Below are 27,574 nucleotides of genomic sequence, written 5' to 3'. Positions count from 1 at the left end.
TTTCACAAAACATATTGAAATCGAAGTTCTTTTCTTTTCTGATAGGCCAGCTTATCCAGTTCTGGATTGTGGGGTAGCTGAATCCTCTTGTGGCATACTGGGGGTGTAGCTGGATCCTCTTCTGGCATGCTGGGGGTGGACAATCATAAAGAATGACAGCAGTCTGTGTTGGGACAAACTGGCAAACCACACACGCTCATTTGGCATGCACACCTTCTTTTTGCATATTTGTGCATTGGCTCTCCTTTGGGTGGGATAGTCGTACCAGTAATGTGTAGTTCTGCAGATGTGCTGCATGCCATATATGTGTGTGTGTGTGTGTGTGTGTGTGTGTGTGTGTGTGACAGCAGCATGATTTAGGGTCCTAAGAGTGCACTATGGCTTCGGGTAGTTATTAATTGCAGATGGGACTCATGCACATGGCTGCCTGCTATACCTGATGCTTCTTAACCCTGCCTTACATATGCGTACACATGCACACACTTCCTCACTCTATGCCATAGATTGAAAGATGCACACACCCACTGACCAGACCCCCCTGCACCTCATCCCAATTCCTATTGTACCCAAAGCTCGGCATCTTTAGTGAGAGGGAAGGTGGTGTAACTTGTGTGCAGGACTCTGCAGTCATGACAGAGGTTAATACATAAAACTTTCTGACTTTATCGTGTAGTTGCAGAGATTTGAGTTACCATATTATTCTTATGAAATGGTAGAGCCCAGCAGCTTCTTCCACTGGCAGATACGCAGATGTGTTGCACTACTTTTGCACCATACTATTCTTATGAAATGGTAGAGCCCAGCAGCTTCTTCCACTGGCAGATACGTAGATGTGTTGCACTACTTTTGCACCATACTATTCTTATGAAATGGTAGAGCCCAGCAGCGTCTTCCACTGGCAGATACACAAATGTGTTGCACTACTTTTGCACCATACTATTCTTATGAAATGGTAGAGCCCAGCAGCTTCTTCCACTGGCAGATACGTAAATGTGTTGCACTACTTTTGCACCATACTATTCTTATGAAATGGTAGAGCCCAGCAGCTTCTTCCACTGGCAGATACACAAATGTGTTGCACTACTTTTGCACCATACTATTCTTATGAAATGGTAGAGCCCAGCAGCTTCTTCCAGTGGCAGATACGCAAATGTGTTGCACTACTTTTGCACCATACTATTCTTATGAAATGGTAGAGCCCAGCAGCTTCTTCCACTGGCAGATACGTAAATGTGTTGCACTACTTTTGCACCATACTATTCTTATGAAATGGTAGATCCCAGCAGCTTCTTCCACTGGCAGATACACAAATGTGTTGCACTACTTTTGCACCATACTATTCTTATGAAATGGTAGAGCCCAGCAGCTTCTTCCACTGGCAGATACGCAAATGTGTTGCACTACTTTTGCACCATACTATTCTTATGAAATGGTAGAGCCCAGCAGCTTCTTCCACTGGCAGATACGTAAATGTGTTGCACTACTTTTGCACCATACTATTCTTATGAAATGGTAGAGCCCAGCAGCTTCTTCCACTGGCAGATACGTAAATGTGTTGCACTACTTTTCATATATTTTTTATTAATAGCTGCCCGAGTCTTCCACTTTCACTGTAATTATAGACGAGGAGGTAATGGACCCTAAAGCCTTTTATATATTTTTTCTCCTAGCCTTTTTATAATATTTTCTTAGTAGTATTGGAAGTTTACGGACATCCTTTGAAAAGTTTGTCACAGTTATTCCAGATACATAAATACCACCTCTAGCCTCCCGTGAAAAGAGACTGCCAGCCTAGTGGGGTAAACCCGGTTAACAAAAGAGTATTTGTTTTGTTTTATTTATGGAAAAAATGATTTGAGTGTTGCTTTGAGTGTTGCAGACCAACATCCAACACTTCAGTGCTGCACGGGGGAATTTCTGTAGATGTATTTAAGACTTTAGACATTTTCCCATTTAATAGATTGCCTCCATAGCTAGGCAAAAAGTACTCCTTATAATAATCCTTGTATAACCATCTGCAATACATATTTAAGTAACTTTTTTTTTTTTTTGCAACCTGTACTGACACTTCCTTGTAAATTGTTTAAAAGTGAGGTAAACTGGGTGGTCAATACTGGGGCCTTGTTGAAATTTGTAGTGGCTACTTTTCAGCTCCTGCATGTTTTAGGAGTACTAGCATTACAGAAGACATATTTACTCTAGCTTCAGTTTATTTAGGCTCATTTATTTACCTGTTGGTAAACAAGCAAATACAAATTATTCTGTGTATTTAAAAGTCACATTGTCCAGTTTGGTTTCTGTAGGCTTGACATTGTCGCACAAGTGAAGAAACATTTGTACTGCTGTTGAATGCAGTTGTTGGGGTATTTTAGTTGATGTGTTTGCGGTTTACTTTCTGTTGCAAATAACGCGGTATAATCGTAGACATATTGTTCTAATGCTGTTCATGATCATATGTATGCGATATGTTTATGTGACTCTGTGTCATCTGACTTGGGATGTGGCCAAAAAGGCTTGCAGGCCAGTCTGCCTGCCTAGGTAACAGCTAAATTATAATGAAAAATAGAATTTTACATGTATGTATTTTTTATTAATGTACAGTTATATATGCTGGTGTTTTCTTTTTTTTTTTTTTTCTTTTGTAATCTTAGAGTTTGCCATTTGTGTTACTGAATGGGGGGCTGCCAACTTTAGCACTGTGATAGTGGAAAAGCTTAGTATTAAATGTAATAATTCCACAGTAAAAGACCACCGACCAACAAAGTATACTGAAAACTGTATTTAATAGACGTGACAAAGATGAAAAAACGAACAGCAATCCAAATAAAATCGAGCGCTTTTGCCTGGTTAATACCAGGCTTTATCAAGATGCATGTTAAGAAAACCCAATGCTTTATATAGTCATTTGCTGATCACCTGACCCAAATCTGCCATATTAATTACCATTGGGCTTTGTTAGGAGTGGACCCCGCAACTAATGAAAAGACGCCTGCGCAATAACAATCTAGTTTTTCACTGGCCAGACCCTGCAGCTGACCCAGAAACTATTTCACAGGGTCCCAAAGGGGTCAAGGCTGCTACTGCATAAAAACCCTGTCCCCTCAGATAGAGATTCTAGGGCACTGGACAGATGGGGGAAAAAAGTTTACACTTCAGCTACCTTGGCTGTAAGGGCTTTAAATCGTCTATTTCATATGCTTAAGTATCAGCAATATTTAATGTCTCTGTTAAAACAGAAAATGTTGACAAATTATGAATGTGCTGGGAACAAGGAATTGCAGGATTTATTGCATGCAGCTGAACATGTGGGAAAACATACTTTGCAATGTGGTTATGATTCACTGGAGGCCTCTTGCAGGGCCGCTGTAACAGGTTCTGTCATTAGAAGGCATGCTTGGTTAAAGGAACAGACTCTGCCTGATCATGTTAAAGCAAAATTATTGGATGTTCCATTACAGCATGATACTTTGTTTGGTGTTAAGGCAGAAGAGGTGTTAAAGAAAATGGAGGATAAAGCTAAATCTATGCAGACAGTGAAGGATTTCTTACAGGTGCAACCACCCAGATTTAGCAGGAACTGGCCTTCTAAAAATTGGTCCTTTCCCGTGTCAGACAGGCCACAAAGAGGCAGATACAGACGCCCTAGAGGCAGACAACAGCCCCAGGGCTCATACAGGCCCGAACAGTGGGGTGCTTCTTCCTCCAAAAGCGGAGAAGACAAAACACACCCATATAGGAAACAGTCCCAATGACTTCCCTCTGCCATTGCCAAGCATTTATCTTTTGGCAGCACCCTTGGGGGGAAAGCTATTACTTTTTTCACAAAATTGGCACATGATTACCCAGGACAAATAGGTCTTGAATATAGTCTCTCAGGGCTACAGGTTCCACTTTCACACCCTTCCAAAGGCAAAAGGTATGCCAGACCTGCCACACAATCAAAGGGCAGAGGCGCAAAACCAAGTTTCATCTCTTATGGACATGAGGGCTATTCAGCCAGTGCCACAACAAGAACAGGGACAAGGATTTTACTCAAGACTTTTCTTAGTACCAAGGAAGGACAAAGCATGGAGACCAATTCTGGACCAGTCTATTCTAAATACTTTTCTGGACATTCCGAAATTCAAAATGTTGACTTTGCAGCAGCTTCTGCCCATGCTGGCTAAAAAGGCTTGGCTTGTAACTTTGGACCTCAAAGAGGCATACCTGCATGTCCCAATCAGACAATCTTGCAGAAGATACCTCAGATTCATAGCTGGCTCAATGCATTACCAATTCTCTGCACTGCCCTTTGGCTTATCTACTGCGCCCAGGGTCTTCACAAAATGCCTGGCACCAGTAATTGCATTTTGCAGACAGAGGAATTCAAATATATCCCTACTTGGACGACTGCCTTATTCAACCAGAGGCCAAAGACATTCTACTAAAGCATCTGGCGTTTGTAAAAAGATTACTAATTTGCCTAGAGTACACAGTAAACGAAAATAAATCAAAACTAGTACCCTCTCAAGAGCTAATATTCCTGAGTGCAAGCTTAAATACAACTGCCCAGATGGCTTATCTCACGCCAGACAAACAAAGGCAACTGACTTCTTACTTCGAAAACATGGCAACAAAGACCCAGTTATCTGCAAGAAAAATTCTGCAGGCTCTGGGCTACATAGCCTCCTGCATTCTGCTAATTCCATATGCAAGACTGCATATGAGGAAACTACAATGGTACCTAAAAAGTGTTTGGACTCAACATTGCCACAGCCTGGAATCATTCATTTCACTCATTCCCTGACTGCAACAGGAGTTTCAATGGTGGGCACAGGCCTGTCACCACAAAAAGGGACAGCCATTCAATTTTCCCACAGCCAGGCAAACACTAACAACAGATGCATCAGATTATGCCTGGGGGGGCCCACATGGCAGGAAAATGATTTCAGGGCACATGGCCCCCAAGCCAAAGGCATCTACACAGCAAAAAGAGATGTTAGCTGTACAAAATGCCCTGACAGCCGTCAAGGACCTACTTCATCCAGGACAGCTGCTGATAAATACAGACAACACCACAGTCATGTGGTACATAAACAAGCAGGGGGGGCACACATTCCTACCCCCTCTGCAGACAAGCCATGATTTTGTGGAACACAGCATTGACTTAACAAATACACCTGCAAGCACAATTCCTGCCAGGAAAAACAAATGATCTGGCAGATGAACTAAGCAGAAAACCTCATGGACCCTCACGAGTGGAAACTAGATCCACAAATCTTCAGCATAACAAGAAAATGGGGACGCCCAGACATATCTTTTTGCCTCTCCTCACAACTGCCAACTTCAGAGATTCTGCACAAGGCCTTATCACAAACAAGCATGGGAAGTGGATGCTCTGTCATTCAGCTGGAACAACCTTACAGTATATGCCTTTCCTCCACTGCCTCTTCTCCCCAAGGTACTCCTAAAGGTCAGACAAGAGAAGCCACAAATGATGCTGATTGCCCCGGATTGGCCACGCCAACACTGGTACCCAATCCTAAGGAGCTTATCCCAAGGCCCAGTCTGGACATTGCCTCAAATTTTTCATTTACTGACCCAACAAAATCAGATCCTGCACAGCCAACTCAGAACTCTAAATCTAGCTGCATGGCGGATACTGTAACCATTCAGAATACACCTCTTTCTAAAGTGGTTATGGATGTCATTTTGGAGGCCAGGAGACCCAGCACCAGAAAATCTTATGCAGAAAAATGGAAGAGATTCTGTGCTTGGAACCAGGCACAAGGAATTGACACGCTTGTTCCAAATATTCCTCAGATTTTACAATATCTAACTGAGATGCTGGACAAAGGCCTATCCTTCTCATCAGTTAAGATCCATGCCTCTGCCATTTCAGCTCATTACAATACAGACCCACCTATTTTTTCATATCCATTGCTTAGGCAGTTACTCAGGGGGGCCAAAAACATAAGACCTCCAAGGAGAGCACCAATACGTGCATGGGGTCTCAATTTTGTCTTGGAAAAACTCACACTGCCTCCTTTTGAGCCAGCCAATACAGCTGAGATAAAATTCTTATCATGGAAAACAGCTCTGCTCCTAGCAATAACTTCAGCAAGAAGAATCTCATCAGAGTTACAGGCATTAATGGCTGTGGAACCTTTTATTATCTTCCATCCGGACAGGGTTTCTCTAAGGACAAACCCAGCATTTATGCCTAAGGTAGTGTCCAATGTGGCTCTTAACCAAACCATTCATTTGCCTACTTTTTACCCAAACCTGCAGAATAAAGGGGAGAGACTTCTGCATTCTTTGGACATACACAGACAGCTACGCTTCTACTTGGACAAAACTAAAGCTTTCAGAAAGACTGAACAACTTTTAGTGGCATATGCTGCAGGATCACAAGGAAAGGCTAACTCAAAGCAGACTATTTCAAAATGGATAGGACACTGCATTCGTTTCTGCTATTCACAATATGGTAAGTCAGTGCCTAAGGGCATTAGACCACATTCTACCAGGGCAGCAGCCACGTCAGCAGCCTTCCTCAGAGGAGTACCAACCAAGGATATGTTGGAGGCTGCAACTTGGACTTCAGTGCACACTTTTACTAAGCTCTACCACTTGCCTCTTTACTCTAAATCCAGAGCAGGCTTTGCCACTGCAGACTTGCAGGGCCTTATAGCCACTCCTAATTCTATTTAGACCCAGCCGCCCAACCTCAGCTTTGGGATTCAACCCAAGTGTAATGACTGCAACAGTGAAACACGATGAACAGTACAGTTGTGTACCTACCATAAATGTAGATGTTAGTGTCTTCACTGTTGCAGTCCAGGTTACCCACCCACCATCCCCCTTTCTTTGCTGGGACTTATCTGTATTACTGTATCCTATACATCCTATGTAGTATTTGCTTGTAGATGAAGGTATTGTTTATTTTAGTGCATGCTTTTATTAGCAATGTTTTTTAGCCTACCCTTTTTGGGGCACCTGACATATGGGGTAAGAAAAACTGAAGAAAATGGCGTTGGCTGCATCTTTTATACCCCTGGCGCACTGACGTCAGGGAAGAAGCGACAGCAACTGATGCCGGACCAAGACTTTGGAATTCAGGCCGACTGCAGGTAGCCTGCCAGCAGGATAACCCAAGTGTAATGACTGCAACAGTCAAACATCTACATTTATGGTAGGTACACAACTGTACTTTTCACTCCCTTGGTTTACTCCCATGATCCACCAGATAGTTCACCTAGCAACACCCAGTTATTTTATTCATTCCTCCAGTGAAGGTTGAGAGTGGTACAGTTTATTCACTTTCTGACCAAGGCAAAAGTCCAGTATTTCCATCCCCATAGGAGGCAAGTCGAGTCTGTCTGTGTGCGCGTCTGTGGTCAACATACTGATCATGCAAGCCTGCCTTAACTCCCTTTTCCCCACAGGCAGCTTGCTGGCTGTGCTGTAGCTGTTGATGGAGAAGTAGGTGTTTACATTCCTCATACGCATTTCTGGCTAAGCATCGCATAACCAATGGTACTGTTTTACTAAGCTTATTACTGTGTCATGATCGGCCACTCTTAAGTAGGTGTCACTGGTGCCAAGAACCGAGCCTCTTCCAGAATGGTCACTGGTGCCGAGAACCGAACCTCTTCCAGAATGGTCGAGCTGGCAACAGCCACTCAAATCCATTCTCCTCGCCCTAATTAGCTTGTGCCGCTAGCTGAGTGCTGGTAGCCTGGGTCCCACTTGGGGACTTTATTTCTCTGTGCCACATGACCAGACTTTGGTTGACTGATTTTACTGATTCGCTTACTACTAGGAGAGCTTTTATAGTTATTTACTTATGTGCATCTTTATCTTTGGACTGGGATACATATTACCTTCCAAGTAGGTATCGTAATTTATTTCAGGTATTACAAAATGTGATTTTTTTCACATACCCCTGTCCATTCATGGAATTATTACCTTGTTACATAACCGAATTCAGAGGTTTGTACTAGGCTATCGGCCCTAGGGCCTGTACAAGCTTAGACATAACAATTCCCTGGATATTCTTCCCACAATGTTTACTTCCCTAGACCCCTGTCTAGCAGGGCAACTGACGTGATCCCTGAGGTGAATTTCCTTTCTCCCATCCAGTTGTCAAGGTTCCTTTTGAAGAGGGCCAGGGAGGCGCTCTGCTTGACATGTATGGGCAGTCTATTCCAGAGTATGTGGAGTCTCTGGGTCAGGAACCTATCCCTCCAGCATGTTTTGCTCATTGTGATGAGAAGGTTTAGATCCCTGGAGCTTGTGGCTCTGAGGGATTGGGCTTTCTTTAAGTGGAGCATGTCCAAACAGCTCAGGGTTTGACATAGCCTTGTATGTTGAGCAGAGATGATCTCTGAGTAGATGATATGCCACAAGGTATAGCTGGAGTTTTTTTAGGCGGTCAGCATAGGGCATCTGCTTTATGCCTGTGGTTCTTTTAGTGAGGTATTTCTGCGGCCTTTCCAGCTGTTGCAGATGTCTTGAAAGGTACATACCAAACTGGGCATTGTACTTTATAATGGGTCTAATGAGGAATGAGTACAGTGGGACAATGACCTTCTTTTTTTCTGGATGAAAAGCCCTTGGTGATGAGGTGTGCCCCATAGAAGGATTTCCTGACTGTTGTGGCAATGTGGTTATCGAAGGTGAGACCACTGTCCACCTGTGTTCTCAAGACCTTGGTTATTTATCTGAATGTCTTAAAGTTGATGCATTTTATTCCTGTTGATATGTGTTGGACTCTTTGCAGCCTTGACCTTGTAGCGCCCTTGTAAATTTGTCAGAGGGCATGCTAGCTGCATGATTGAGATTAATAATTACCTTAAGAAAGAGGCACAAAGATTACACCCAGTTAGTTCATACACAGGATCCAAGCTTGGGTTCAGTCAGTGTGGTGAGTATTCCCATATCGGTTTACTTTTTTTTGCATTTTCCCCCAAGACCTGGCCAGATGGCTCCACTAGTGACAACTGATTGGCCATTTGTTTCGGGGGCACAGGAAACTAGCATTCCTAGGCTGGGAGAGAACCCTGTGGACCATTCATTCCCACTTGCGAATCCGGATAAGCCCTTCCTTTCCCCAGTGAGATTTGGTTGGTAAGGAAGTAGGCCAACTTTGCTGGATCTGGGAAAGCTGCCTTCTCTTGACTTATTGGGAACAGCCCACTCCCTGGTGGCTCCTCAGACCCCACAATTGCTGTCTCCTAGGTGGAAGCATGCTTCCAAATGCTGAATTCTCCTTCACTTTACTGGTGCAAAGTACCAGGACAGAATGCGGTCAGCAGGATCAAACTACACTGAATAATGCTTAGTGAAACCACTAGGTGTCATCCTTGTGATGACCCAGCTGAAAATGGCTGCTCACCGCCAAGCTGCTGTTCCTACTCTGGTTGCCTGTGATGTAGACAAGGCTTTATTTCTCTGTGTGATGGTGCTGCCTGTTTACATTGCTGCCTTCCATATTTCCTAATTTATGATGGCATCTTGGCTAACAGGACTGCAGCCCTCCCATGTTCCTAATTGAGTTTTTAGGAGTCTGTTGCAACTATCTGCTGTACTCGCTGTAAAGAAACTTGGAGATTAGTGCTGTGATTAAGGAATTGTGCTTTTTCGTTGTCAGGTTTTATGACAGTTGCACAGACAGACTTTTCAAAGGATGGCTGCTGTCACCAAGGGATTTTCTGGATGATTGAGGGACTGCTGTCTCACATGCCTTAACTTCTTTATCTTTTATTTTCAGAGGACCGTCCACAAACTAACAGTTGGTTTTGTCTGTTTTTCTGTAATTAAATGCTTGCATCTCTGAAGTGGTTTGACATTTTTTTTCATGGAAATTTTAGGGATTATTACTGGGAAAACCACCTTTAAACAGACTGAGCTGCTGCTACTCTCAAGAAGTAACTGTATCTTGAGTATTGAGAAAAAATATTTTTATGGCACAGCATGTAAAAAGATTGGCTATCATTTAAGCCCAGAGTAAAGAGTTATTGCATGTATTACTCTTAAAGCTCAAAGCAGCATATATATTTTTTGCAGCTGGCTGTTTTGCAAAGGTTGCAGTTTAATTTCAGAAGGGCATTGTGACCTGAATTTTACCCTTAGTTCAGGTGACTTTCTTCTGTTTTAAGATATTTCTATGACATTTTGAAGATAAAACTAGCTGGATAGCCATTGCCTGACATAGTAATAAGGAAAAGAGGCAGCAGCAGAATCTTTAATACTTGCATGCTTGTCATAATGAAACGGACATCTTTCGGTGGCATTTAAAATGGCAGTGAATATCACTTTTTCCTGAGTGTTACTTTTGGTTCTCGTGATCTAAAAAAAAAAGGAATAGATTTTTCAGCCTGAAAAAGTGAGTGAAATGTAAAGGTTTGTTTTTAAACTGACTTGATGTCCTTCATGGATGCATCTGCAGTCATAACAACTGGGTTGTCCTGTCGTCAGGCAGCCCTTCAGTCGGCCGGATTCCAAAGTCCGGGTCCGGCTTCGGCTGATGTCGCACTTCACCCGACGTCATCTCTGTTGGTCTTCGTCTATAAAGGCATCAGCCGACGCCATTTTCCTCAGTCTTTCTAAGCAGAAGCTGTTCGCAAGTGCGGTCGGTCGGATCCAGAGATTACTTCTACCGAATACTAAAGACTTCTAAAGCTAAGTACCCGTTGGGGACTCTTTCTTGCCACAGCCGATGTCAGAAAAAGTTAATAATTGTTTAACCTGTGGGAAACAAATACCTCATAAAGATTTCCACTCTTACTGTCTGCCTTGTTTAGGCCCAGCCCACGTAGCAGCCTGTTCGCCTGTGCTTCTTTCAACCAGTTTGCAGAACAGTTTTTCGGTTCTGACTTTGCGTACATTATGCCGTCGGATCCTCCGACTTCCCAATCTGCCAAAACGCAAAGATAAAGACCGACACTCGGGTCCGCGGTTTTGGCTGAAACCATGGTTAAGCAAACGAGTGTCTCGGTTTCGGCCGAAACCGAGAAAACTGATCTAAGTACAGCTGAATCTATCTCTACAACTGAGGCCCCTGCTACCACTCTTGAATCGGCCTCAGAAATTTTATCCACTACGGTGGTGGCCACTGACTTATCAGACACCATTCCCTTGGATGTCTCTACCCCAGCACGTGGTGCTGCTAGGCCTCCAGCAGCCATGTCCATTAAGGCCTTCGCCAGGGCTAAAGCACCCAAGACTACTAAAGCAGTGCCTGTTAAACCCCCCACTACCAGACCCTCTTCTAGTTCTCAAATGCTTACTTTGGCAGAAGATTTAATTTCATTAATTAGAGGATCTCAATCTCACCCAGACAGGGCCTCTCAGCCCCCAGAGAAGAAACCTAGGGCAGAGCCCCCTGAGCCAGTGTCCTCTGATGATTCTGCTGATGAATCAGACATAACTGACCAGCCAGAGGCTCCTTTCTCCAATTTTGAAGATTCTGATGCTGAAGAATCCATTCCAGCTGCTTCCCCACCAGAAGAATTCTCCTTTGGGGAAACCTTACATGCCATGCGAGAGCAGTTCCAATGGCAGCAACAGGATTTTTCAGACTCCAGAAAAAGACTTAGGACCTTTCTGCACCTTCCACAGCACAGGCCCTTAGCTATACCTCCTGTCCTCTCTGTGGTGGATGATGCTTTCAATGATGTCTGCTCCGCTCCAGATTCTTTACCCCCAGCCCCTGCCAAACCAGACAGATTTTACAGGGTGCCAGATACTCATCACCACCTTTACAAGGCCCCACTTGCAGACCTCGAAACTATATCCCAGGGTCCCAAGGCAGTAGACCATAGCTAAAAACCCTATTCCTTCTGAAAGGGAAGCTAGGTCATTAGACAGATGGGGTAAAAAGGTCTACACTTCAGCTACTCTCTCAGCTAGAGCTTTAAACTGTCAGTTTCACATGATACAATACCAAGAGTTTATGCTTGATCAGTTAACTAAAAAGCTAACCACTGATGAATCTCTTGATAAGAAATATGTATTAGAAATGGTAAATAACATACAACAGGTTAGTAACCATTCCTTAAAATGTGGCTATGATGCACTGGAGGCTTCATTTAGATCAGCCATGACTGGCACAGTGATAGACTTGTTCAGACACCAAAGACTACTGGTAGTACCTTTAAGTATAGGAAACTGAAACCTATCAAGTTTATGTTACCTGTCGACCCCTGTTGATACAGAATGCACTTAGCTGGTGTTCTCAGTTGTAAGTAAATACATATTTATTAACCAGGTAGGTTCACTGTACAGAGTCCCTGTTCAGGGGCGACTTGGGAGCAATATCTGGTTTAAATGACTTGCTCAAGGCTGCACAGTAGGCAAAATGAGGGTTGTGGGAATGAAACCCTGCACCATTGGAACAGCTCACAACCTTAATGTCTGCACCAACTGCCAGTGACTCAGTTTTAAGAACACTTTCCCAGTTTTAACATTAGTAATTTTAGCTTCACGTAGTGTACTTTACTCTGTGAGATTGTTTTTTCTTTTTTCGGGAAGAGGGTATTGTCAGTCAAAATTCTCTTGACAAACACTTGCCTATAGAGGAGAAATAGGATTTTTCCTTGTGTAATGGCAGCTCACCAAAGCTGTGTTGTGGATCACTTGTATTCTTTAATAGAAGGGGAGTGCCCTCATTAAAAGCAGAGTATAATGCAAAATGTTAGACTGGGTCAACACAGACCTTTAACCTCTGCATCTGTGTTTTAGTACCAGTGTTTAAAACGTCGTATATCAGCCCTCCTTTTTTCATTTCATTGTAAAACCTTTTGTGATTGACAAAAATGTTTTTCTGAAGGCAAGACAAAATGATACTCTGCTCCAGAAATGCACCCAAGAAAGTAATTCTGTCTCGGGGATTTTACTACAAGTTGGTGCTGAATTTGACTATGATGCCACAACTCTAGCTGCTTCATACCATGGCATTTAAACCATGGCTTGTTTTCAGTAGGAAAAAAAATCCTTTTTCTTGTGAAAGGTGAAGGATTGTTCTTCTGTTGTAAAGATGTATTCCAAATGATTGTTGTGTTCTTCAGCTTAAGCACAATGCATGCACACACCCCTCAGAGAAGCGGGTGTGGAGAGAAAAATGATCAACTGCAGCAGTTCCAAGTATTTGAACCCTGGCAGTTGGTATGCGTCTATAAAGGGCTGTATGTTAATTTCTCTGTAAATGTTTATAATTTCCTGAAATTGTTATAGGGCAGTCTGGTATGAGATGAACATAAGACTGCATTTGCACCCTCAAGGATTTAAATCCAGTTTGGTGCTGAATGTGAGCTCCCCACATTTACTAATACTAATGGCATGCAAGCTGTGTGTCTTATAACTGGCAACGCTTTTAATGGAAAAACGTCTTCACTTTATTTGTGTTGCAGTGACAGCTCAGTAAAGATACATTGTTAGGGCAACTACTTTATCCTGCATTCAGAGCCGGTGCCGTACACTATTCTGTGAATACTGAACGTAATTCATCATACCAAACTGTGGTAGTAAAATGACTGTACTTGTTTGTGTCAGAGAAACAGTACATCAAACCTCTTTGTCAGTCTGTGATGAAACTTCTTGGTAGTTATTCTTTGAAGCTGTAGTGTGAAAGGGGTCTAAGACTGCAGTCCTGTCTCAGAGGATTTAAGGGCTGCTTAGTGCTGAATCTGACCCCACTGTGTAGATAATAGCATCTGAGCCATGGCATATTATAGGTAAGCAAAAAAAATGTTTTGGAGGAATATTTGATACTTTAGACGTTACTCAGTAATGTTCTGAACCAGTGCTAGATTCTGTATCTTGAAATGTCAGATCTTGGCAGGGAATTGCCTGGACCCTTGTTTTTGGTACCTGTGTATAAACGTTCATGTCAGCTTCCCTTTAAAAGTTCAAAGTAACATTTAGGGAATTACCATTACCATATGTACAGGCTAGCAGTGGAACTCTGGCATCTCTTACCATCTGTGCAGGCTGGCAGTGGAGCTCTGGCAGCTCTTACCATCTCTGTAGGCTGGCAGTGGAGCTCTGGCAGCTCTTAGTATCTGTGCAGGCTGGCAGTGGAGCTTTGGCAGCTCTTAGCATCTGTGCAGACTGGCAGTGGAGCTCTGGCAGCATCTGTGCAGGCTGGCAGTGGAGCTCTGGCAGCTCTTAGCATCTGTGCAGGCTGGCAGTGGAGCTCTGGCAGCTCTTAGCATCTGTGCAGGCTGGCAGTGGAGCTCTGGGAGCTGCATAGGAACTACAGTAGCCTCTTATATCCCAGGGCTAGAGAACCTGTTGGCAGACAACCTGAGTAGATGCCCCTGAGACCTAAACAAAATAATGTTAGAGAGAGAAAGATTGATGTCTTTCTAGACTTAGTCCAGCTGTGGTCTGCCCCATATATTGTATATGTTTGTAATTTACTTTGTTGTTTGTCATTGGAGCTTTTCTTCCCGGGTCTCCACTGAAAACGGGCTCTTCTTGGCCCAGTGTGGACTTCCCCGGTCATCAAATTGAAATAAATAAGTAGAAGTAGATCTCTCTGCCTCTACCCTAAACAAACAACTGAAGTTGTGCTCCAGATCCTGCCAGAGAGGGTTGTGGCAGATGGATGCCTTCTTCTCTTGGATAGAAGTCTCTGCATTCACTCATTACCCCTCATCCCTAGGGGATTTTTTTCTTAAATGAGTGAAAAGGAAACTATCTTTATTGCTTTAAAAAATGTTTTTGTTTTGTAGTCACCAGTGTAAAATCAGTATTAATATATATTAAGGAATGAGGGTAAGGTGGTTCACACAGCCTATCTTGACCTTGCCAAGGCTTTCGACACCATCCCCCATTCTGGAATTATGGCTAAACTCACTAAACCAGGTATAAATCCCTATGTCACAAGATGGGTTGCCAACTGGCTCACTGACAGAACCCACACTGTAAAAGTTGCAGACTCCAAATCTGACCTCAAACCAGTGACAAGTGGAGTACCACAGGGTTCAGTCCTGGGACCTCTCCTGTTTGGTATCTACTTTTCTGAAGTACAGGCTAACACAGAAGGCCTCTGGCTAATGAAGTTCGCAGATGGCTGCAAACTAGGCGCCATAGTCAAGTCCCCAAATGATGTGGACATCCGGCTGAGACAGATGCCTGGTGTCAGAGCCATGGCCTCAAGCTCAATGCCAAAAAATGCAGTGTCATCCCCTTTGGTAAAAACTCTGTACCTATGAACTGCCACATAGGCAGCAATCTACTTAACACTGAATGTGTGATGACCTTGGGACCCAGGTGGACAGTAGTCTCTCCTTTGATGGTCACCGCCACAGTAGTCAGGAAGTCCTTCTACGTGGCACACCTCATCATAAAAGGGTTCTCATCCAAGAAAAAAAGAGGTCATTGTTTCCCTCTACTCGACGCTCATTAGACCCATTATAGAGTACAACACCCCTTTTGGAATATACCTCACAAGACATCTGCAGCAGCTGGAAAGGCCACAGAAGTACCTCACAAAGAGGATTACTGGCCTCAAACAAACACCCTACACTGACAGTCTCAAAAAACTCCAGCTTAACTACGTAGTATATCGCCTACTCCGAGGTGATCTCTGCCTAACATATAAAACTATGTCAAACCCAGAACTGTTGGACATGCTACACCTAAAGAAATCCCAATCCCTGTGAGCTACACACTAGGGACCTAAACCTTGTCACCACAATAAACAGGACATGCTGGAGGGATAGATTCCTGTCCCAGAAACTTCCCATACTCTGGAACAGGCTACCCATCTATGTCGAGCAAAGTTCTTCATTAGCACTCTTCAGGAAAAATCTTGAGGAGTGGATGGGAAATAGGAAATACACCCTGGGGATCACCTCTGTGTCTCTGCTGGACAGTGGCACAGGAAAATAACTTTCTTGGGTGGCGTAAGCCAGGGAACCTTGTTGGCTAGGCTTACATAGGCCCTTGAGCCGATAGCCTAGTACCTACCTATGAACTTATGTATGTTAAAATGTGTGCTGTCTATTGGTTATGTATCAGTAAATTGTTCTTAGTGCACCACACATGCAAACTACATTTAAACTTCAAGTTAATAAAATAAAACCACACATTCCTAGTTCCTAAATATTCCATCTTTTTCTACAACCTTAAAGTATGTTTACAGATTAATGTTGTGAGGTGTAGGGTACATGAAGAGACTTTGAAGAGTGAATGATTGTCAACAGCTCAGTGGAATAATCGTTGAAAGTGCTTTTCAGCAAACATTAGGTGTTCCTCTTTCTCCATTGCTGTGTGACCTTGGAGTCTGCATGTACAACTTAGGGGGTCTTCCCCATGTCGGGGTGCAGAGGCACTTGCTGCTGTTTCAGAAAAAAAAAAAAACTTTTGTTTGCTAGAAGTGGTTTTCTGTCTTTTTTTTATTTTTGTATGTCCATTGGACACATTGCTGAGATACTCATGTATCTTGTGTGTGATACATAAACTTAGCATATTTTTGAGGGTAAGCACTGATCTTTCACTGTCTCTGTGACTTGACAGATTGGTGCAGTGTTCATATAAATAGATGTACCACTTAAAATATCACGTCAGTCCATTAGATTTGCAGGTGCATTGCCAATGCTTACATGGGTGGCATGAAGTTACGAGAGACAGAGGCAGGTTAAAGGAATGTGGGATACAGCTGCAATAGACGAGATTCAGATCTGTTGAAGAGAAATACCTTGGACAAGATTGTAATACTGTGAAAATCTTTGCCTGAATAGTTCTGGGTTGTAGTTTAACTGGTTGGCTCTTGAGTGCTGGATGCAGATGGAAGTCTGGAGGGTGAGCTGAGTGATGGATACAGATGGAAGACTGGAGGGTGAGCTACATGGGGATCAGTCAACACAAGCCTGAAACTGACTTCTTCACGATATTTGTTTGCTGCAATTCTGCAGTGCCAGCCTCGAGTGCTACTCAGTTTGTTTTTCTGGTTTCTAACATTGTTTTGTTTGCGTTTGTTTATAATGATGGGCTAGCATGAACACTTAGTAGATTTTTCCCTGGGTGTGAGGGCTGCTTTATTTGGAAAGTGCAATTTCATTTATATATATGAATTTGCTGATGTGATGTTTGGGTGGGTGTAACGCCGCATGTATTTTTTAGTGTATCACTGTGTAACTACCTGTAAGCTGCGTTGTTGAACACATTAACTTACCTTTGCATCCTATAGGTGACACACTGCTACAGGCAGAGGAGCTGTTACCGTTGCTGATTCAGACGGTGGAGAAAGCTGCATCACAGAACACCCAGGCGCCCCTTGTTACAGAAGGAGTGGCTGCTGCTGTCTTAATTTGCAGGATAGTCCTGGCAGATGCACAGATCGGTAAGGCGATTGTCTGTCTGTGGGAGTGTGAAGAGGCTCGAGTGGACGTATTTATCATTTGCTGTGAATTCCTTGTCCCTTAAATAAGTGCAGATAACCTAGAAGATCGCTAGCAAAGCATTTTTTGTAGCATACCAGTAATTTATTCTCTGTCGTAACAGAGCGGTCTGTATAGTATGGAGATAATGGGAGTTTCTGTGCACGAGTTACACTTCTGTCCTCTAAGAACTTGAGGATCAGTTGTCCTCCTTTGTGCCTTGTATCACCTACTTCCTCCTCCTGTCTTCTGCAGTTATTAGCTCACCTTTTTGTATGAGTGTTTTGAATACTACATTGATGGTAAGTTGAACAGTTCATCTGGTTAGCCCTGTTCTTAAGGAGGTAGTCTTTCCAACATTTTAATTGTGCTACAGGAGACTTCAGTATTTTTCCTTACTGTGCAGAGGAGATTGGGTAGAAGTGAATGCTCCTTACCCTTTTTGGAGGGGGTGCTTCAGCATCCTGCTCATGCTGATTTAGAGTGGTTTGTCTGATGCTGACCATTGTTGAGTCAGTGTTTGCCCTACTCCCCCATTCTCCCACAGTCATGAATGGGTCTCCGTATAACGAGTTAATCTACACTCCCTTACAGTCTGATGCTGACCATTGTGGAGTCAGTGTTTGCCCTACTCCCCCATTCTACCACAGTCATGAATGGGTCTCCTGTTAACGAGTTAATTTACACTCCCTTACAGTTGAAATTTTGCTTCCAGCAGCACCTGCCATGAGGGATGGTTTCTTGATTAGTACAAGTTCATACTGGCCAATGCTTGTTCCACTATGACTTTACTTCTGTAATACTTGCAGTGTAGTTATACTAGCAGTACTTGTACAAGTGCAGTTATTTAACACTACAAGGTGTACTACAGTAGTGTCTGGGCATTGCAAGGTGTACTACAATAGTGTCTGGGCACTGCAAGGTGTACTACAGTAGTGTCTGGGCATTGCAAGGTGTACTACAGTGGTGTCTGGGCACTGCAAGGTGTACTACAGTGGTGTCTGGGCACTGCAAGGTGTACTACAGTAGTGTCTGGGTAGTAAGCAAATACAGATACTGTGGATGACGCCTCACCTGCACAAGTTCTTTATTCAGAGCAGTTGTGTAGATGAAAGTGTTCTACATGTTGAAGTGTATTTTCCTTTGTATCTAACTCAAACAGTTAAAATTGTACACTGCACACTTTTTTAGTTGTAAAATGTCTGTGTTTCAGAGTACATGTATTTTGACAGCATACACTACACTTTATTGACCATTTTAAATTAACCTTTTCTTCACATTAAGTGTGATACAAGAAGTTTACATGAATTTGCTTTGTAGGTATGCAAGATATGAATGTATGCAGGTTTTCAGTTTTAAGTATCATGTTCAGCTCTTTCATAGTCTGTTTATCCTGGTAGATGTTCTTCATGTTTCACTGTTGCAGTCATCACACTTGGGTTATCTGCCTGCAGGTAGCCCTCAGTTGGCCGTAATAAAAGAGACTTAGTATTTCTGCGTCAGTTGCTGTCACTCCAGGACTGATGTCAGGGGGGGTATATAAACAGGCAGCTGATGCCATTGCATCACTCTTTCTTGCCGGGGAGCCCGAAGCAGAAGCAGTTCACGTGAGTGCCGGTCGGCTGCTACCCGAGTTTTCGTTTCCGAATTAAGCCATCTGACTACCGATCTTACAAAAAAATGTAAGGATAAAGACAGAGACAGACCACACAGGCCCAAAACTGCTGACCGCCGATAGTCAGTGAGGCACTTTTGCAGCCCTTTTGCCCGCTTCGATGGATTTGCAAGCTGTTACCGAGACCCGTTCAGAGTCTGGTATGCCACGAGAGTCTTCTTTGACTACGGAACCTGCGGATGTCTTTACCTTGGATGGGTCCGTAGCTGCTGTATAGGCACCAGTTTCTGAGGAAGTTCTTCGCACTACCAATTCTCGACACAGACTACTTTTTTTGCGTCTTCAGTTCTGTCTAAAATTACTGAGTTTCTAAGGCCAAGAGTACGAGCTACGCCTAAAATAAAAACCGACCCAAAATCAAGCACCTGTTCCCTTGCCACAACATCAACTGCTTAAAATGGCCGAAGACCTGATTATGCTGATTAGGAGAAGCCAGCCTTCTCCTGCTGAGAGAGACTTGTTTCCAGCAGCTTTAACAGACTAAGAGTCCGACGAATATGAAGACATGCCTTTATCTGCTTATGAGGATTCAGATGCAGAGGAATCCATTCCCCCTGTTTCCCCTCCAGAGGATTTTTCTTTTGATGAAACCCTACATACTTTAAGAGAGCACTTCCACTGGGAATGCCAAGACTATCCTCAGTCCAAAAAGAGACTCAGAGAATTTCTAGATTTGCCACAGCATAGACCTTTAGCAGTACCGCCAGTTCTGGATGTTGTGGATGATGATTTATGGAATCCAGTCTAACTCCTGATGCTTTACCCCCTGCTCCAAGAAAACCAGACCAGTACTACAGAGTCCCTGACTCTCACAAATGTCTTTACAAAATTCCTACTGCTGACCCAGAGGTCATTTCCCAGGAGCCTAAAGGTTTAAAAGCAACTACAGCTAAGAATCCCACTCCTTCAGACAGGGATTCCAGGGCTTTAGACAGATGGGGTAAAAAAGTATAAACCTCTGCAACTCTCACCATTAGGGCATTGAATTGCCAGTTTCACATGCTGAAGTACCAGCAACATATTATGGAACTTAAGCAAACAGTAGCTACCTTTACAGACTGTGCAAAAAGTAAAGAATTACAAGAGCTTATGCATTCTGCAAGCCAAGTCAGCAAGCATACTTTGCAATGTGGTTTTGACTCCCTAGAAGCATCTTTCAGGGCCGCAATCACTGGTTCTTTACTGAGAAGGCATGCTTGGCTTAAGGAGCAGAAGTTCCCAGACCATGTCAAATCAAATTACTAGACGGTCCTTTGAACAAGGACAATCTGTTTGGCACCAAAGCAGAAGAGGTTCTAAAAAAGATGGAATAAAAGGCTAAATCTATGCAGACAGTCAAAGATTTCTTGCAAGTGCAGCCTCCGAGATTCAGTAGGCATTGCCCCTCGAAACATTGGTCCTTTCCAGCCCCCTCAAGGCCATCTCAAACTAGAACCAGGGGAAACAGACCCCCCCCCCCCAGGCTCCAATCTCAGGGTATGCAGAGATCTAAGCAATGGAGTGCCTGCACTTCAAAAAAGGGAGTGCTAAGCCACCCCTTTATGGAAAGAATTCACAATGGCTTCTCCATTCCTCTCCTCTGCCCAGCTGCTTGTGCCCCTGGAGGAAAACTTGCCCATTATGCAAAAGACTGGGCTTCCGTCACCAAAGACCGATGGGTCCTCAACATTGTATTCCAGGGGTACAAATTTTACTTCCACTCGCTGCCAATCCCAAAAGGGTTCCCAGACCTTCCTCCAAACCAGTGGGGAGAGGCACAAAACCAAATTCTATCCCTGCTGTCCATAAGGGCAGTTCAACCTGTTCCGGCAGAACAGATAGGTCAACGGTTCTGTTCCAGACATTTCTTGGTACCCAGAAAAGAGTGCACTTGGCGCCCAATCCTAGATCTTTCCACTCTAAACACCTTCCTGATGGTACCAAAATTCAAAATGCTAACCCTTCAGCAGCTTCCTCCTGTGCTGTCCAAAGATGCCTGGTTAGCCACCCTAGACCTAAAAGAAGCCTATTTGCGCATCCCTATTAGGGACTCATGCAAGAAATATCTATGTTTCAGGAAATACCTATCATGTTCATCGTGTTTCACTGTTGTAGTCATTACACTTGGGTTATCCTGCTGGCAGGCGACCCGCAGTCGGCCCGAGTTCCAAAGTCTTGGTCTGGCGTCGGTTGCTGTCGCCTCTTCCCTGACATCAGTGCGCCAGGGGTATAAAAGTTGCAACCGACGCCATTTTCTTCAGTCTTTCTTGCCACGTGATGCCCGAAGCAAAAGCAGTTCGCAAGTGCCGGTCGGCCGACTCCTGAGATTTTCAAAATGGAGTTTCAGAACCGAAGTCTTCAATAAAGCGAAGTACCACGTTGGGGAAACCTTTTCTTGCTCCAGACCGATGTCAGTAAAAGTTAATAATTGTATTTCTTGTGGGAAGCAAATACCTCATAAGGACCTTCACTCTTACTGTATTCCTTGCCTAGGCCCTGACCACGACGTCACTAGTTGTCGGTTTTGTGCTAGATTCAATAAATGCACTATTAAACGTCGGTTTGATTTTGCTTTACATTATTTTGGCCAAAGGTTTAATTACGTAATGCTGTTGGAACAGTCGACGACCGGAATTTTTAAAAAACACAAAGACAAAGAAAAGGACAGGTATCCAAGGTCCAGAACCGACAACGAAGCCTCTTCTAGGCCAGTCGCCGGTTCTCAGTGAGGCGCTTTCGCAGCCCCTGACACCCGCAACTTTATTGCCACAGGCCGTAGTCGACAGCCACGTGGAGGCCCCGAGGCCTGTGGAAACTCAAGGTATTGGGCTTACGGAAACTATATCCTCAGATGGGTCCTGAGCCGCTGAGCAGGCATCGGCTTCTGAGGGTGTTTTCAGACCTTCACAGCTTACAATTAAGCCCACTACAGCAGCAAAGGCAAAGTCGAAAACATCATTAAAGACCAGGAAACAAGTGCAGCGTTCTCCAGAACAGTCACCCATGCCAAAGAAACAGATGCATAAAATGGCCGAAGACCTAATTACTTTGAGGAGTTCCCCCCCCCCCCCACCCCCGACAGAAGGCCTAGGCAAGACACTGATTATGATTCCTCTGACCAGGTTTCCATTTCCTCGGATTCCTCTTTTGATCAGGGATATTCTCTCCCTCCCCTATGAGGACTTTGATGCAGAAGAGTCCATACCTTCAGCCTCTCCGCCTGAGGATTATTCTTTTGGGGAAACCCTGCACACCATGAGGGAGCATTTCCATTGGGACAGCCAGGATTATTCATAGTCCAAGGAAAGGCTCAGAGACTTCCTTTTATTGCCTCGGCACAGGCCCCTGGCTATCCCCCCTGTGCTTGATATTGTTGATGTTTTTTCTGAATCCAGTCTGTCTCCTGATTCCCTTACCCCCTGCACCAGTTAAGCCAGACAGGTACTACAGGGTCCCTGACTCTCATAAATTTCTTTACAAAAACCCCGCTGCAGACCCAGAAACAATTTCTCAGGGTCCTAAAGGGGTTAAGGCTTCCACTGCTAAAAATCCTGTCCCCTCAGATAGGGATTCCAGAGCTCTGGAGAGATGGGCGAAAAAAGTTTACACTTCTGCTACTTTAGCTGTAAGAGTTTTAAACTGCCAGTTTCGCATGCTTAAATACCAACAGTACCTCATGTCATTGTTAAAACAGAAAATGGTTTCAAATACAGAAGGTCCTGACAGTAAGGAAATGCAGGATTTATTGCATGCAGTTGAACAAGTGAGAAAGCATACTCTGCAATGTGGTTTTTATTCATTAGAGCCTTCTTGTAGAGCCGCAGTTACAGGCTCTGTTATTCGTAGGCATGCTTGGTTGAAAGAACAAAGTTTACCTGACCATGTTAAAGTAAAATTATTGGATGCTCCATTACAGCATGATACTTTGTTTGGTGTTAAGGCAGAAGAGGTGTTAAAGAAAATGGAGGATAAAGCAAAGTCATGCAGACAGTGAAAGATTTCTTACAGATTCAACCACCTAGATTTAGCAGAAACTGGCCTTCAAAAAATTGGTCCTTTCCAGTGTCAGACAGGCTGCAAAGAGGCAGATACAGACACCCAAGAGGCAGATCTCAGCCCCAAGGCTCCTGGCAACCTAAACAATGGGGTGCTTCAGCCCCCAAAGGAGGGGAAGACAAATCACAACCTTATAGGAAACAGTCTCAATGACTTCCCTATGCAAATGCTAAGCACTTACCTTTTGACAGCACCCCTAGGGGGGAAGCTAGCACTTTTCTCAAAAAAATTGGCACATGATCACCAAGGACCAATGAGTGCTGAATATTGTTTCTCAGGGTTACAGGTTCCACTTCCACACGCTTCCATATTCAAAAGGTATGCCAGACCTGCCACAAAACCAATGGGCAGAGGCACAAAAACAGATTGCTGCTCTTATGGACATGGGAGCTATTCAAAAAGTTCCACAGCAAGAACAGGGACAAGGATTTTACTCAGTACTTTTCTTAGTACCTAGAAAGGACAAAGCCTGGAGACCAAGACTGGACCTGTCGATCCTAAACACTTTCCTGGATGTTCCAAAATTCAAAATGTTAACACTACATCAACTTCTGCCCATGCTGGGCAAGAAGGCTTGGCTAGTTACTTTGGACCTCAAGGAGGCATACCTGCATGTCTCAGTCAGACAATCTTGCAGAAGATAGCTCAGATTCATAGCAGGCTCAATGCATTACCAATTCTCTAAACTGCCCTTTGGCTTATCTACTGCGCCCAGAGTCTTCACAAAATGCCTGGCACCAGTAATTGCATTTTGCAGACAAAAAGAAATTCAAATATATCCCTACTTGGACGACTGCCTTATTCAAGCAGACAGCAAGGACATTCTTCTAAAGCATCTGGCATTTGTAAAAAGATTGCTAATTTGCCTAGGGTACACAGTAAACGAAAAGAAATCAAAACTAGTGCCCTCTCAAGAGATAATATTCCTGGGTGCAAGCTTAAATACAACTGCCCAGATGGCTTATCTCTCGCCAGACAAACAAAGGCAACTGACTCATTACTTTCAAATGATGGCAACAAAAACCCAGCTCCCTGCAAGAAAAATTCTGCAGGCCCTGGGCTTCATGGCATACTGCATTTCACTAATTCCATATGCAAAACTGCATATGAGGAAACTACAGTGGTATCTAAAAAGTGTTTGGACTCAGCACTGTCACAGCCTGGAGACAATCATAACTTCAATTCCCTGCCTACAACAGGAGTTTCGATGGTGGGCCCAGACCTGTCACCACAACAAGGGACAGCCTTTCATTTTACCCACAGCCAGGCAGACAATAACAATGGATGCATCGGATTACGCCTGGGGGGCACATATGGCAGGAAAATGTATTCAAGGCACGTGGCCCAAGGAACAAATGCATCTTCACATCAATCAAAAAGAGATGCTAGCAGTACAGAATACCCTGTCAGCTTTCAAGGACCTACTACATCCAGGACAACTATTAATTAAGACGGACAATACCGCAGTTATGTGGTACATAAGCAAGGGGGCACACATTCCTACCCCCTAGGCAGGGAAGCCATGACTTTGTGGAACACAGCACTGACATATCAAGTACATCTGCAGGCACAATTCCTACCAGGAACAAAAAATACACTGGCAGACGAACTAAGCAGAAATCTCATGGATCCTCATGAATGGAAACTAAATCTACAGGTGTTTAGCATGATAACGAGGAAATGTGGACGCCCAGACATAGATCTTTTTGCCTCCCCTCACAATTACCAAATACAGAAATTCTGCACAAGAACCTATCACTCTCAAACATGGAAAGTGGATGCTCTCTCATTCAGCTGGAAAGGCCTGACAGCCTATGCCTTCCCTCCGATGCCTCTCCTTACCAAGGTACTCCTAAAAGTCAGACAAGAAAGGCCAAAAATGATCCTGATTGCACCAGACTGGCCACACCAGCACTGGTATCCAATCCTAAAGAGCTTGTCTCAATGCCCAGCTTGGCCTCTACCTCAAATTCCTACACAGCAAAACAATCGGATTCTGCACAGTCAACTCAGAACCTTAAATCTGGCAGCATGGCAGATAATGTAGCCACTCAGACTGCACCTCTCTCTAAAGCTGTTATGGAAGTTATTATAGAAGCCAGGAGGCCCAGCACTAGGAAATCTTATGCAGAAAAATGGAAGAGATTCTGTGCTTGGAACCAGGCACAAGGGCTCGAACCACTTGTCCCTAATATACCTCAGATTTTACAATACCTAACTGAGATGCTGGACAAAGGCCCATCTTTCTCATCTATTAAAATCCATGCCTCTGCCATTTCAGCTCATTACAATACGGAACCTCCTATTTTTTTCACATCCTCTACTACGACAGTACCTCAGAGGGGCACAAAATATAAGACCCCCAAGGAGAGCACCAGTACCAACTTGGGATCTCAGTTTTGTTTTAGAAAAACTCACACTGCCTCCTTTTGAACCAGCCAGCACAGCTGATCTAAAATTCTTATGGAAAACTGCTCTGCTCCTAGCAATAACTTCAGCAAGAATAGTCTCAGAGTTACAGGCATTAATGGCTGTGGAACCTTTCATCATTTTTCATCAGGACAGGGTCTCACTTAGGACAAACCCAACATTCATGCCAAAAGTGGTCTCCAATGTGGCCTTGAACCAAACCATTCATTTGCCTACTTTCTACCCAAATCCCCAGAATAAAGGGGAGAAACTTCTGCACTCTTTGGATATACACACACCGCTACGATTTTACCTGAAAAAAACAAAAGCTTCCAGAAAAACTGAGCAACTGTTTGTAGCCTATGCTGCAGGATCACAAGGAAAGCCTATTACAAAGCAGACAATTTCAAAATGGATAGGCCACTGCATCCGCTTCTGTTATGCACAGCATGGCAAGTCAGTACCTAAGGGCATTAGGCCTCATTCTACCAGTGCAGCAGCCACTTCAGCAGCTTTTCTCAGAGGAGTACCAACCAAAGACATTTTAGAAGCTGCAACCTGGAGCTCAGTGCACACTTTCACCAAGCACTACCACTTACCTCTCTACTCTAAATCCAGAACAGGCTTTACCACTGCAGTTCTGTAGGGCCTGGTAGCCTCTCCAAATCCAATTTAGACCCAGCCACCCAACCTCAGCTTTGGGATTCTACCCAAGTGTAATGACTGCAACAGTGAAACACGATGAACTTAGTACAGTTGTGTACCTACCATAAATGTAGATGTTCGAGTGTATTCACTGTTGCAGTCCAGGTTACCCACCCTCCATCCCCCTTTTCTTTGCTAGGTCTTACCTATACTTCTCTATCTTATACAACCTATGTGGTGTATTTGCTTGTAGATGAAGGAAATGTTTATAGTAATATATGCATGTTTTTTGGCATATTTTTATCTTTCCAGCCTTCCTATCTGGGGGGCACCTGACATCTGGGGCAAGAAAAGCTGAAGAAAATGGTGTCTGTTGCAACTTTTATACCCCTGGTGCACTGACGTCAGGGAAGAGGCGATAGCAACCGATGCCGGACCAAGACTTTGGAACTCGGGCCGACTGCGGGTCGTCTGCCAGCAGGATAACGCAAGTATAATGACTGCAACAGTGAATACACTCTAACATCTACATTTATGGTAGGTACACAACTGTACTTTTCAGGGCAGGATCTATGCATTATCAGTTCTCTGCACTTCCCTTTGGCTTATCCACTGCTCCCAGAGTATTCACAAAATGCATATCTCTAGCCATTGCATATTGCAGACAGAGAAACATTCAAATTTATCCATACTTGGACGATTGCCTGATTCAGGCAGTCGGTCAGGAACAGCTGTTGCAGCACCTGACATTTGTAAATAACCTTCTAACCTCCCTGAGGTACACTGTCAACGAAAGGAAATCAAAACTAGTCCCCAGTCAAAAGATTGTATTCCTGGGAGCAAGCTTAGACACAGCATCCCAGATGGCATTCCGTACTCCAGAAAAACAAGCCCATCTGACAGGCTACTTTGCTTAAATGGCCACCAGAACCCAGCTATCTGTAAGTAAAATCATGCAGGCCCTAGGGTTCTTAGCCTTTTGCATCCTACTAATTCCATATGCCAAACTGCATATGAGGAAACTTCAGTGGTACTTAAAAAGTCTTTGGTGCCTACATTCTCAGGACCTGGAAACAGTCATACCTATCATACCTTGTCTAAGGACAGAGTTTCTTTGGTGGGTAGCAGCATGCAACCAGAACAAGGGACTTCCCTTTACTCAACTCCTTGCTGCTCAGACCCTAACCACAGACACATCAGACCATGCTTTGGGGGGGGCACACCTGGATGACATGTGCATTCAGGGATACTGGACCCCAAGTCAGTGTCATCTGAACATCAACCAAAAAGAGATGCTAGCTGTTCAGCATGCTCTGACAGCTTTCAGGTCCCTACTCTCACCAGGACCCCTGCTGATCAAAACAGACAACACCACAGTTATGTGGTATATCAACAGGCAGGGGAAAACACACACTTACCCACTCTGCAGGCTAGCCATGGC

General features: G+C 43.9%; 1 protein-coding gene across 1 annotated transcript in view; it reads left to right on the top strand.

Annotated features, from left to right (window-relative positions):
• The window catches only part of GCN1 (GCN1 activator of EIF2AK4), a gene marked incomplete in the record, with an annotated part of 2,100,248 nt that overhangs the window by 202,911 nt on the left and 1,869,763 nt on the right, over positions 1-27,574 (top strand). Inside the window, 1 exon segment of the mRNA XM_044068902.1 lies at positions 17,180-17,332. Coding sequence (XP_043924837.1) covers positions 17,180-17,332 — 153 coding nt within the window.

The sequence above is a fragment of the Protopterus annectens genome, chromosome 4.part0 (genome assembly GCF_019279795.1).
Source record: "Protopterus annectens isolate FY-2018-M chromosome 4.part0, PAN1.0, whole genome shotgun sequence".
In the NCBI taxonomy this organism is placed as follows: Eukaryota; Metazoa; Chordata; order Ceratodontiformes; family Protopteridae; genus Protopterus; species Protopterus annectens.
This window is presented reverse-complemented; position numbering and strand designations above follow the sequence as displayed.